We start from the raw sequence: 14005 nt of genomic DNA on the forward strand, positions 1-14005 counted from the left end.
GTTTAATCCCCTGGACCATACTGCAAAGCCACTATGCTAGGCAATGTCAGGTGTAGCCCTGATGGTGCTCAAATACTATTGAACCCTGAGTACCAATGAGTTGACTCCCCTGAAATAAAGTAAAAGAAAAAGGTATGAGACATTCACTTAATTCAATTCATTCATTCTATAACGAGTTTCTATAACCAAATTAAGTAGACCTTAGTAAGAATAATCTAGAAATTCAAAGAAAAAAGATTAATACATAGTACTTACATGCCTACAGAATATTAAGAGCACATATAAACACATAACAGTATATTTCTTAGCAATAAAAAAAATAAAATAAAATAGGGAACCAGAGCAATAGCACAGTGGTAGGGCATTTGCCTTGCACGTGGCCAACCCAGGATGGATGGAGGTTTGAATCCTGGCATCCCATATGGTCCCCCGTACCTTCCAGGGGCCATTTCTGAGTGCAGAGCCAGGAGTAACCCCTGAGTGCTGCTGAGTGTGACCCAAAAACAAAGCAAAAAAAGGGACCAGGAAGAAAGCTCAAAGAGCTAGTGTGAGGGGCCGGAGAGATAGCATGGAGGTAAGGCGTTTGCCTTTCATGCAGGAGGTGATCGGTTCGAATCCCGGCGCCCCATATGGTCCCCTGTGCCTGCCAGGAGCAATTTCTGAGCCTGGAGCCAGGAATAACCCCTGAGCACTGCCAGGTGTGACCCAAAAACCAAAAAAAAAAAAAAAAAAGAGCTAGTGTGCATGCTTTATCTGTCAAAGGTCTAAGTTTGAGCACTACAAGGTCCCTCTCCCAGTACTGCTAGGACAAGTTCCTGAGTACTATCAATGTACATAACCCTTAGGCCCCTACAAAAAAAGTAAAAGTAAAATGTTATTTTCACCAAAAAATAATGCTTCCGATATTTTAAAAGCTATTAAATTTAATAGTTGAGAAAAAGCAATCACTGTTCCACCTGTTACTTCCTTGTATAATCTATCACAACACAATCCTCTCAACCTGATTTTTTCATTGCCTTTTTGTTGTTTGGTTTGTTTTTGTTTTGGAGGGCCAACCCCCAAAATTTTAACCTAAATGCCCATGACTATTCCTCATTCTAAATAATAGAATAAATAATATTTTATATAAAATTCTGGATATATTCATCAGGTGGCTCAATTTTGTGCCTACCAAGTAAAATGCAATTAATCTCTCTAGAGTCCAAAGACTATGTCCTAAATTATATCATACTCAATTAATAAGCATTTCCTTACAGTTTCTTATAAAACACTCCTAGTGCTAGTTTTCTACTATTGGCAAAGCATTTTCTTTTTCTAAAATATCCTTTCCATACTCTGGTTTCTCTTTAGATCATATAAACCTGTTGACTCTAAACTATCTGGTCATGTCTGATATTACTAAACTCTTATTGAAACTTCAAAAAACCCCGCTTATTTATATATAACATTTTCTCTGTTTTGCTTTCTTTTACTTCTCTTATCTCTCTAATATAAAGTATAATCACCTCACTCTAATGCTATACAGTTAACATATATCTCTACATAAATATATAATAAAATATAAGGAAAAATAATACTAACATAAACTTCTTTCAATCTTAAGATACCTATGGGTACCTTAAGATATATAATGGTGGGCCCAGAGAGATAACACAGCGGTGTTTGCCTTGCAAGCAGCTGATCCAGGACCAAAGGTGATTCGAATCCTGGTCCCCCATGCCTGCCAGGAGCTATTTCTGAGCAGACAGCCAGGATTAACCCCTGAGCAACGCCAGGTGTGGCCCAAAAACAAAAAACAAAACAAAACAAAACAAATATATATATAAATATAAAATGGTAATTCTAAACACTGTATAATGAATCAGGAAGGTTGTAAGAGTCAGGAGCATGAGGTTTGCATACACTGGAAACAAATACCATTGCCAGAACTACATGGCACTCAAGTTCTGCCAGGTATAGCCTGAAGGTCTTTTTAAACTACAAAGGTGGCTTGTAGTGGCCCCTAGCAGTACTGAACCCAAGCAGTACAGTACAGTAGTATCTTTACAGGGCCCTAACCTATCCAGTTGGATGATTAGTGCGACTAAGCCTTGGGATCCTAAGCACTCCCAAAACCCAGTGTTTTCTGCTAATACCCAAAAATCATTGTAGCCTTCCTTCATGGTATGTAGGACATGGTTATAGATGTAGGTTTTTGTCCTTTGTTGTTGTTTGTTTTGTTTTTTAGTCATATCCAGCGGTTCTCAGGACTTACTCCTGGCTATGATCAACGATCACTTTTGGCACTGCTCAAGGGATCATATCAGGTGCTCAGGATCATACGTGGGTCAGACTGCAAGAGTTCTTCACATTGTACCATCTCTCCAGTTAGTATCTAACTTCTTAAACTGTGGGTTGTAATCCCATGAAATATGTATGTAATGATAGACAAGTTTGTATTACTGTAAATAGTAAAAATTTAAGTAGCAAATCATTTATTATATTAACCTAATAAGTCATAAAATAAAAAGCAAAGAGTTGATTCTCTGTACAGTCTACATTGAGGACCAGGAGATAGTGCAACGAATTGAACATTTGAACCCAGTTTAGACTCAGTTCCAGCAGGATCCTGACTAGTACCCACACATCACAAGATACAGCTCTGGAGGCCCTCAGCATTATTGAATTTGGTCTTAGTGGTCCCCGAACATCACTAGGGTGGCCTGGGCAATCCCTGGTGATGCTCAGAGACCATCAGCAATGCAACCTCTGACCCTTGCATTGAACCACTAACATAGTTGGCTGAAAATAATCAAGCAGGATATCCAGAGCACCCCTTTGGTGGAACTCTTCCCCCCAAAATAAATAAAACACAGTATACAGACTCTTCCCAAGTAGAAAAAATTTCATATAAACTCTTCCAGTTCACTGCTCAAATAATTTATTGAGTCTTCTTGACCACATTAGGAGTAAATTCTTGGGTGCCTGTATCAGATTTTTTCCTAGACATCACCTCATGTGCTTTTATCTTTGCTAATTTTCCACTGTATCTTCCACTATGATAAGTTATACGATTCGAGTACAACTAATATGCTACATCCTGATTCCTCCAGACAATCATCAAAGCTGAGATTGTCTGTTTTACTGAAAGTCATAGGTAAAATAGGTAAACTAAATCCCTTTACCAGTGCCACAGCTAAAGTCATCATTTCATTAAAACCAATCAAGCACTAGATAGGGGCCAGAGATATAGCATGGAGGTAATGTGTTTGCTTTGCACGCAGAAGGTTGATGGTTCGAATACCAGCATCCCATATGGTCCCCAAGTCTGCCAGGAGCAATTTATGAGTGTAGAGCCAGGAGTAACCCATGAGTGTGATCCAAAAACCAAAAAACAACAACAATAACAACAATAAAAAGGGCACTAGATAATGCTCACTATATAGATGTTTGGTTTTGTTGCTGTTGTTGTTGTTGTTTGGGGGGACCACACCTGGTGACGCTCAGGAGTTACACCTAGTTATGCCCTCAGAAATCGCTCCTGGCATGGGGAACCATATGAAATGATGGATATCGAACCCAGGTCCATCCTGGGTCAGCTGCGTGCAAGGCAAATGCCTTACCGCTGCACTACCACTCTGGCCCCAATTGTTTGGGGGCTTTTTTCCCCAGTTTTTGAACCACATCCAAAAAAATGCTCAAGAGTTATTATTATTCTTGGCTCTACACTCAGGAATTGCTCCTTGTGGAGGCCATGGAATCACATGGGAGGCTGGGGATCAACCCAAATCAGTCAAGTACAAGGCATGAGACCTAACCATTGCACTATAGCTCCTATACAAGATTTGTTTGGTTTGGTTTGGTTTAGGGACAACACCTGGAAGTGCTCAGGAGATACTCCTGGCTCTGCACTCAGATGCAGGCTCGGATGACCATACGAGATGCCAAAAATGCCAAAAATCAAACCTGGTCAGCTGCGTACAAGGCAAATGCCCTATCACTGTGTTATCGCTCAGACCCCAATAGATTTTATTTTTAAAGAAATATTTTACGGATCTGGAGAGATAGTATGGAGGTAGGACATTACCTTGCATGCAGAACGACAGTGGTTAGAATCCCGGCATCCCATAAGGTCCCCCCAAGCCAGGAGCAATTTCTGAGCACAGGAGTAACCCCTGAGCGTCAACTGGTGTGGCAGAAAAACAACAAAAAAGAAAAAAGAAATCACTTCTGGCAAGCAGCAAAGACCATATGGGATCCTGGGGATTGAACCCAGTCATTCCCAGATCAGACACATAAACGCCCCATCACTGTTCTATAGCTCCAGCCCCCAGACCTTTAGTTTTTTTAAAGAGAGGTTGGGTAAGTACCCATAATAGAAAAAATAAAATTATTGAGTAATCTAAAAGTAATTTCTAAAAGTGCAAGATGGGAGCCCTATCTCCATAGATCAAAACAATATACACAGTAGTCCCCCAGACAAATATATCAAGCACAGGAGGACACTAATGTACAAAGAGCTGGAAAGAGGTTCAGACAAGAGGTATAACAGCAGGAGACACAGAGCTAGGGGTTACTCCTGGCTCTGTGCTCAGAAATCACTCCTGGTAGGCTCGGGGGACCATATTGGATTCAGAGATTCCAACCACCGTTCGTCCTGGGTTGGCCACATGCAAGGCAAATGCCTTACCAAGGTGCTATCACTCTGGCCCCCACATATCATAAGTTTCAATAAAAACTCTTGCTTCACAAAAAAACTAAAAATAAAAATCAAAAACTCGGAGAGGGCTCAAAAGAAAAAAATCAAAACCTCACTGGCATGTGGTTAGCCACAGTTCAATTTTCAGCACTGCCTATATATGCCCAGCACTATTATGAGTGATCCCCGAATTAAGAGCTAGAGGTAAGCCTAAGTACTGTCAAGTGCAGTCCAACAACCACACTCCACCACCACCACAAAAGGTGGGAAAATAAGTAATTCAAAGCTGGAGAGATAGAGTGAGTGTGGCGCTTGCCTTGCATACAGCCAACTCCAGCTCGATCTTTGGTTCGATCTTTGGAGTCACTTATTGTCCCCTGAGCACTGACCAGGAATGTTCCCTGATTGCAGGGGCTAGGAGCAATATTGGGTATGACACCCATATCCCAAATATAAAAACAAATCAAGAAAATATTTCCCAGGGGCCGGAGTACCTTGAACTTGCTAACCTAGGACGGACCACAGATTGATCCCCTGGTGTCCCATATGGACCCCAAGCCAGGAGCAATTTCTGAGCGCACAGCCAGGAGTAAACCTTGAGCATCACCAGGTGTGGCTCAAAAACAAAAACAGAAACAAAAAACCCTGGATCTGTTTTGTAAATATAATGTTGTTATCTCAGGAAAAACATATTTTAGCTATGTTTTTTGCTACCTCTGGTCTTTGGGGAAAAAATATGTGTGTTTGTGTAGACCACAATAATTTCAATTTTCCAGTATGTGTGTACCACAGTATTTTCAATTTTCCTTTCTATGTGTTTGTGTGTACACTGCAATATTTTCAATTTTCCTGCATCTGCATGTTATTTTCCTGTGACCTTGAGTCCTTACCAAAACTTGAAACATGGACTTCTTTGGCTTAATCTGATACATGTTATAATAACATATTATTTTATTCCCCAAAATACTGCAATAATAACATGTATACTCTTACGATAAATCAATAAAGGTGACTAGAATATAGATATATTCTTAGAAAAGTAGTTAGTAAACATTAGATACAAGAGGATGAGAGCTAAAATAATTTTATTTCTCGGGCCTGAGCAGTGGTGCAGGCGATAGGGTATTTGCTTTACACATGCTAACCTGAGACAGTGTGTGATTCAATCCACCTGCATCCCATATGGTCTCTCAAACCAGGAGCGATTTTTGAGCTCAGAGCCAGGAGTAACCCCTGAGTGTCATCGAGTGTGGCCCAAAAAGCTAAAAATTAAATAAATAAATAAATAATTTTATTTCTCTTTTTTTTTTTTTTTTTTGGTTTTTGGGCCACACCCGGCGGTGCTCAGGGGTTACTCCTGGCTGTCTGCTCAGAAATAGCTCCTGGCAGGCACGGGGGACCATATGGGACCCCGGGATTCGAACCAACCACCTTTGGTCCTGGATTGGCTGCTTGCAAGGCAAACACCACTGTGCTATCTCTCCGGGCCCATAATTTTATTTCTCTAAACAATTCTCACAAAATTAATTTTATTTTATAGATGAAAAATGTCTATAGGATTTCTAGGGCCAGAGAGATAGCACAGAGGTAGGGCGTTTGTCTTGCATGCAGCCAATCCCAGAGATGGTGGTTCAATTCCTACTATCCCATATGGTCCCCCAAGTCTGCCAGGGGCAATTTCTGAGCACAGAGCAAGGAGTACACGCTGCCAGTTGTAACCCAAATACCAGAAGAAAAAAAAAAAAGATTTCTATCTGATATATACTCGAGCATCTATAACTATATATGAGTATATCTCCATCTATATCCATGTATATAAAATTTGATACAGCTTTTACTGAAAAACCTAGAGAAACTGAGATTGGAGTGTAGTGAAAGCATTTATTTAAAAAGAAAAGGCTAACATCTATATTATAAATGTTGAAGTGCTATAATCAATAAATGCCAGTGTATGTCTCACTATGTAACATTAGTATTAACAGAAGAAAATTATAAGTAGAAAATAAAAGTGAAATCCACAAAAGGAAAATAAAGTAAATATACTATTCCCATCATATTTATCCCACTATTACTCCAAGAAAACAATTTGGGGGGGGGGGGTTTCAGGCCACACCCATTTGATGCTCAGGGGTTACTCCTGGCTAAGCGCTCAGAAATTACCCCTGGCGTGGGGGGGACCATATGGGATGCGGGGATCGAACCGCGGTCGCGATCTTTCCTTGGCTAGCGCTTGCAAGGCAGACACCTTACCTCTAGCGCCACCTCACCGGCCCCAAGAAAACATTTTTTTTTTTTTTTTGGTTTTGGGGCCACACCCGGCGGTGCTCAGGGGTTACTCCTGGCTGTCTGCTCAGAAATAGCTCCTGGCAGGCACGGGGGACCATATGGGACACCGGGATTCAAACCAACTACCTTTGATCCTGGATCAGCTGCTTACAAGGCAAACGCCGCTGTGTTATCTCTCCGGGCCCAGAAAACAATTTTTTAAAAAATGTCTTTCCCTGGTCACAGGCTCACATGGGAATTGGCCACCCAAGCAGGGAAATAACTTTCCCCCAACAGCTAATTTTCAGTGCTTACAATGGGACAGGAATGTTTTTCCCAAATGAATTATGTTTTCACTAGTTTGATTATCTACAATCCATTGAAGAAACAGTTTTGTTGTATTTTATTTAATAAAAAGCTAGCATCGCATACATGCTTATAAGAAATAAGTAAATATATCCATTTACTGAGTATACATGGGCCACTGTCCCTGATACTTCTCTCATGCTTTAACTCCATTTAACTCCTCATAGTCCTGTAAAGCAGCAACAAATTATTAGTTATCTCCATTTTTAGTAAATATTATTTCCCATGGTCATACCAGAGGTCACTAATTCCTTTCCAAATGTATCTCATTCCCCCTTCCCCAACATCATTACCAAATTTCAGTTTAAATTCAAAATACATCCTCTGAGGCCAGAGCAATAATATAGTGGGTAGGGCACTTGCCTTGTGTGCAGGCAACTGGAGATCAATTCATGGCCCATATGATCTCCTGAGCCCCAGCAGAAATAATCTCTGAGAAGGAAGTCCTGAACACTGCTAGGTATGACCCAAAAACAAAAAACAAAAACAAACCCCTTCTCTATCAGACTATTTCAAAGTCAAAATTAAGGTCTCATATTAATAGTTAATCTTCATTTTAAGCTATCTTAAACTTTTTGCATACCTAATCTCTTTGGCAATCTAGCATTCAGCTGAGTGACATAAAATGCACAAAAATTACCAGGAAAAAAGGGTGGGGGAGTTTGAGAGGCCAATGAGATAACTCAATAGGCAGAGAATAGAGTTCTAATAGCTAATACTGAATTCCAATCCCTGGAATGATAGCTGAGAGAGCCATGAGCAATCCCGTGGCTATGGCTACTCCTCTCCCTCACCCCCACCTGACCAAAAATAAGAAACCAAGTAAGGGAGAGTTCAGTAAACATTTCAATTTCAATAGTGTATTTCAATTGAATTCTTAGATTTCTGTCTCAATGGCTTACAATCTAATTAGATGACACAAAAGAAAATAAATACTGTCTAAAAGAGAAAATAAATAGAACATAAATATCATAAGCATTAAGTGGGCATGAACAAAGGCCATGACCTTTCAAAGTACAAAGACTTTTCTTGAAAACAAAATTCTGATCTTTATAAATAAAATTTAAAGTATCATCCAAGAATTTTTGCAAATATAACAAAGAATGGAATAAGTGTTTAATACTGTTTATTTTGCTCGCAAACACTTTTTTTTTGGGGGGGTCACACCCGGCAGCACTCAAGAATTACTCCTGGCTCTATACTCAGAAATCGCCCCTGGAAGGCATATGGGATGCCGGGATTTGAACCACCATTTTTCTGCATGAAAGGCAAATGCCTTACCTCCATGCTATCTCTCCGGTCCCTTAATACTGTTTATTTTAAATGTTAATTAGTTATTCTGTAGCACATGCAATGTTATATAGTTTTTTCTTCCAGATGTAGTAGACATTAAGGCATATCAAAATATAAATTCAATATGAAATTAATCAAAAACAATGTGTTCTGACCCACAATTTGTCAACTTCCTAAGGTAGTTAATAGGTTTGCTAGCTGTCCAACAACCAAGTACATTACCCTGAATTTAAGTCTGCCATTAATTTTATTCTATCACAAAATCTATAAAAAAAGTTCAATATTAACAGTATTTGTATTATTACCCAATCAACTCCACCCTATCTAATATAAACAGCACAGTAACAGACAGTAACAACAGAAAAAGAAAAAAAGGAAAACAATATCCTGAAACATGTAAGAAGCATAAAGCAAAACAATATTCCTTCGCATTTGGTGAAAAATAAAATATTAGGCACCTCTAAATCTTAGGCTCTGATATGGTAACTGACATCAAAAAAAAAAATTGTTCTTTTGGTTTTTGGCTGTTGGGCCACACCCGATGGCACTCAGTGATTACTCAGACTGCACTCAGAAACTGCTCCTGGAAGGCTTGGGGACCATGTGGGATGCTGAGAATGAACCCGGGTCCATCCTGAGTCAGAGGCATGCAAGGCAAACACCCTACCACTGTGCTATTGTTCCAGCCCCACTGCCATCAAATCTTTGTAAAAGCATTTATCCCCCAACCCAATCACCATGTAAGTGCTGTAGCCTTTACCTTAGATTAACTATGGAGAAAGTCTAGATTTACAAATATATATTTATAACCAATTTACAAATAATTTAAGTAAGCTAATCACTTAATGAAGTTTAATCTTTACCACTGTGTAATAACTCACTAAATACACTGAAGCGAAGTTGAGGATCAGAACTCTGCTTTACATTTTCTTTTTTATATTCTAGCCATTGATATTCAACAAAACTCAGCAACCAATTAAAACTTTGTTATTTTACAAGTGGTACTGGAAAAACTAGTCAGCTAGTTTTTGCGCAAGAAAATATGCAAGAAAATAAAGCCAGAACTCTTTCTAATACAATACACAAAGGCTAATTTAAAAAGAGTTAAAGACCCCTAATATCAGACCCCAAACCATAAGGTACATAGAAGAAAATGTAACTTCCATGATATTGAAGCTAAAAGCATCTAAAATGATGAAATATCACTGACCAAGCAAGTGGAAGCAAAGATAAACAAATGAGATGACATTAAATTAAAAATTTTCTGCGCCTCAAAGAAAATGATGACCAAAATACAAAGACCACCCATGGAATAAGAGAAATTATTTACCCAATATATCCAAGGGGTTAATATCCAAGATAATATCCAAGATATATAGGCATTAGTTAAAGCTTAACGAGGAAAAAATATCCAGCTATACCAAAATATGGGGAGAAGTGATGAACAGAAATTTTCTCAAAGAAGAAATACAGATGGCCAAAAGGCACATGAAAAATGTTCACATCATTAATCATCAGAAAGAAGAAAATCAAAACTGCGATGCAATACCACCTCACACTACAGTCTGGCACACATCAAGAAGAACAAGAACAACCAGTGCTGGCATAGATTGGGAAGAAAGGAACTCTCATTTACTGCTGATGGGGATGTCAACTAGTACAGCCTACTTGGAACAATATGCACGTTCCTCAAAAAACTAGAAAGTGAACTTCCATTTGACCCAACAAATACAACTCCTGGGAATATACCAGAGGCCCAAAAATACAATGTAAAAATAAAAAAGAATATGGATTCCCATGCTCATTGCATCATTATTCACAATAGCCACAATCTGGAAACAATCCAGTGCCTGAGAACAGATCAGTAAATAAAGAAACTGGTATATCTACACAATGGAATACTAAGCAGTTGTTAGAAAACTTGAAATTATGAAATTTGCTTATACGTGGATAGACAAGGAAAGTATAGTGCTGTGTAGAGAGAAGGTCAGACATAAAATCACTGCATTCATCTGCAGAATATAAGAAACAACACCTGTAATATGAGTATAATTTCCAAAGACAAAAGAAATGTTGGGTGGGAAGTTCAGTGAAGACAGAGTAAGAGCCACTATGGTTATAATAGTTGAAAACGATCACTCTGGACAAGAATTGGGAATTGAAAGTAAGTGAAGTGATAAGCATGATACTACTTCAGTAATAGTATTGCAAAACAAAATGCTAAAAAAAAAGTGGGGAGAGTAAAAGAGAGTGTGTCTGTTATCGGGGTGGGGCGAACGGATGGGTAAATGGGGAAATTGGTGGTGGAAAATGGAACATCGGTGAAGGCTTAGTTTTGGAACATTGTATAACTATCAACAATTTTTTAAAAAATAAAATAATAATAATATGTTATTTTAATCACCCAGTCATTAAGTACACTGAATATTATATAGTACAAGTAAAATCATCAAATATAAACTTACTTTTCAGCAAAATCTTTACTTCCCCATTCTCTTTCTTGATCTCATTCATTACTTTATGCTTCTTTTTTTCTCTCTCTTTTTCTTTATCTCTTTCTTTAATTTTATCTTTGATTTTATCTGTAAGACAAAAATCAATATTTTAAGCCAATTAAAATATTTATTAAATAGTGTAATTTTATAATTATAACACACCAAGAAGGTAATATAAAGCACAAACATGTCTCCTTTTTTGTCTCAATTGTTCTTTAATCTGTTTTCCAGGCACACTCAGCGAAGCTCAGGGCTTACTCTTGGTGGGGCTTAGACCATACGCAGTGCCAGCGATCAAATCCAGGCTGGTCAGATGCCCCCAAAAACGTGCCAGCGATCAAATCCAGGCTGGTCAGATGCCCCCAAAAAGTGACATCGGGGCCGGAGAGATAGCATGGAGGTAAGGTGTTCACCTTGCATGCAGAAGGACAGTGGTTCGAATCCTGGCATCCCATATGGTCCCCCAAGCTTGCCAGGAGTGATTTCTAAGTGCAGAGCCAGGAGTAACCCCTAAGCACTGCTGGGTGTAACCCCCCCCAAAAAAAAACAAAACAAACTAAAAAAAAAAAAAAAACTCTAACAACTACAGTCATGTTTGTAATCATGGTGTTTACATAAAGATATAAAAGAAAAAAGTAAAAAAGTAAAAATAATTTTTTTAAATAAAAACTTCTCTTTAGGGCCCGGAGAGATAGCACAGCGGTGTTTGCCTTGCAAGCAGCCGATCCAGGACCAAAGGTGGTTGGTTCGAATCCCGGTGTCCCATATGGTCCCCCGTGCCTGCCAGGAACTATTTCTGAGCAGACAGCCAGGAGTAACCCCTGAGCAGCGCCGGGTGTGGCCCAAAAAAAAAAAAAAAAAAACTTCTCTTTAAGTTTCAAACTATATTATCCTGATCTCAGTACTCCTCTATTATTCAAAAGTGTGTTACTTCATTAAAATGTGTTATTAAATATCTCTTCTTGGGGTGGAGAGATAGCACAACAGTAAGGCGTTTGCCTTGCACACAGCCGTTCCAGGACAAACGGTGGTTGGAATCCCGGCATCCTATATAATCCTCTGAGCCTGCCAGGATGATTTCTGAGTGCAGAGCCAGGAGTAACCCCTGAGTGCGGCTGGGTGTGACCCAAAAACCAATAAATAAATAAATAAATAAATAAATAAATAAATAAATAAATAAATAAATAAATAAATAAATAAATAAATAAAAATATATGTATATGTATGTATGTATGTATGTATATTCTTTCTCTATACTTGCTCTACACATGCCTTCTGGGGCCAGAGTAATAAATACCGTATTTTCTGGCATATAAGATGACTTCTGAAACAAAAAAAAAAGTCAACCGAAAATCATCTTATATGCCAAGTATATCCTATGCCGCTAAACGAAAATTGTCTGAATATTGCCACAAAACGAATTTTCCAACTCAATCCTGCACCAATCACTCAAGGCTGCTCAGACCTCCTCTCTAACTCAGCCAATCCAAGCAGGGTTTTTATGCATGCAAATTAGACAATGGACCCGAATCTACACTGTCAAAAGCCTGCTCAGATTGGCCAGAGTCAGAGAGGAAGTCTATTACAGTATAACCTTTGAACCTACGCTTGTTGTGATTGGCTCACTGTGGTACATACAGTTGCAGCATAGGAACGTTCTGTCTGATACAGCGAATATAGGCCTAAACCTATGTTTTAACTGCAAAATTAGGGGATCGTCTTATACGCCAGAAAATACGGTAGTACCGTTGATAAAACATTTTCCTTGCACTCCACTGACTCAGGTTCAATCTCCAGGATCGTATATGGTTCCCTAAACCCGCCAGATTACGGAGTAAGCCCTGAGCACCACTGAATGTAGCCAACAAATCAAAATAATAATATAACAGCAACAACAATAATAATAAATCTAATGCTTTTAATTAATGTACTTTAATTTACACTATAACTTTGTTTTTGTTAACACACAACAGTGTTCAGGGCTTACGCTCGGCTCTGCTGAGGGAATATTCTTGGCAGAACTTGGAGACCACATGTAATACTGGGGATCATACCCAGTTCAAGCATGTGCAAGGTAAGCATCTATCCACAGTACCATGTCTCTGGATCTAAACTGTAAATCTTAAGATAAACGAATCCCCAAACTGATCTCCAAACCCAATCTCTTTGTCAAGCTACACTACTTCTACAACTATAACATTTACACCAAATTTAGCATGTTTTTATATAAAGTTCAAATTCTTCTTATTTCCACTGTTAGTAATAACATCCTCCAAACATCCAAATTAAAAAAAATCTCAATAAACCTAAAAAACTAAAAAAAAATAAAATAAATAAAATAATAAAAAATAAAATTAAAAATTAAAAATAATAACTAAAAAATAATAAAAATAATTTAAAAATAAACCATTATAATACGTGTTTCTTTAGTTTTCCCCTAACATTTGTTTATTTGGGGCCATATGCTTTATTTGGGGCAATGCTCAGAGATTACTCCTGGCTCTATATACAGGACTAAGTCCTGGTGGTGCTCAGGGGACCATATAGGATGCTACGAAGGAAACCAGCTTGGCTGTGTGCAGACAAGCTCATTAACTACTGTACAATTTCTATGGCCTCTAACATTAAATAACATGCTTGGTTCATTCTGTTTTTCCAATGAAGTATGTTCAGCTGTCTTCTTTGCCCTGTCCATAGCCAAAATTCCTTTCATTCCATTCCATCAATCCACAAGCACTTTACCTTGCCACACTCTTCCACTTGAAGAAATCAACCTTACCTGATAAAAAATTTTTTTCAGTCAAAATTTATCTTGTTATCTTATTAAATTTTATGACTTAATATGTATATCCTACATATTCTGCAAAATACTACTTGAAATCACCTTTTATTAAATACTCTTGATCCC

General features: G+C 38.4%; 1 protein-coding gene across 1 annotated transcript in view; it reads right to left on the reverse strand.

The window, feature by feature from the left end:
* Nucleotides 1–14005, reverse strand: part of RSBN1L (round spermatid basic protein 1 like) — a 67446-nt gene that overhangs the window by 19062 nt on the left and 34379 nt on the right. The window contains exon 2 of the mRNA XM_049783845.1: nt 11068–11184. Coding sequence (XP_049639802.1) covers nt 11068–11184 — 117 coding nt within the window. The remainder of the gene's footprint in view (nt 1–11067; nt 11185–14005) is intronic.

Source organism: Suncus etruscus, chromosome 1 (genome assembly GCF_024139225.1).
Source record: "Suncus etruscus isolate mSunEtr1 chromosome 1, mSunEtr1.pri.cur, whole genome shotgun sequence".
Taxonomy (NCBI): Eukaryota; Metazoa; Chordata; class Mammalia; order Eulipotyphla; family Soricidae; genus Suncus; species Suncus etruscus.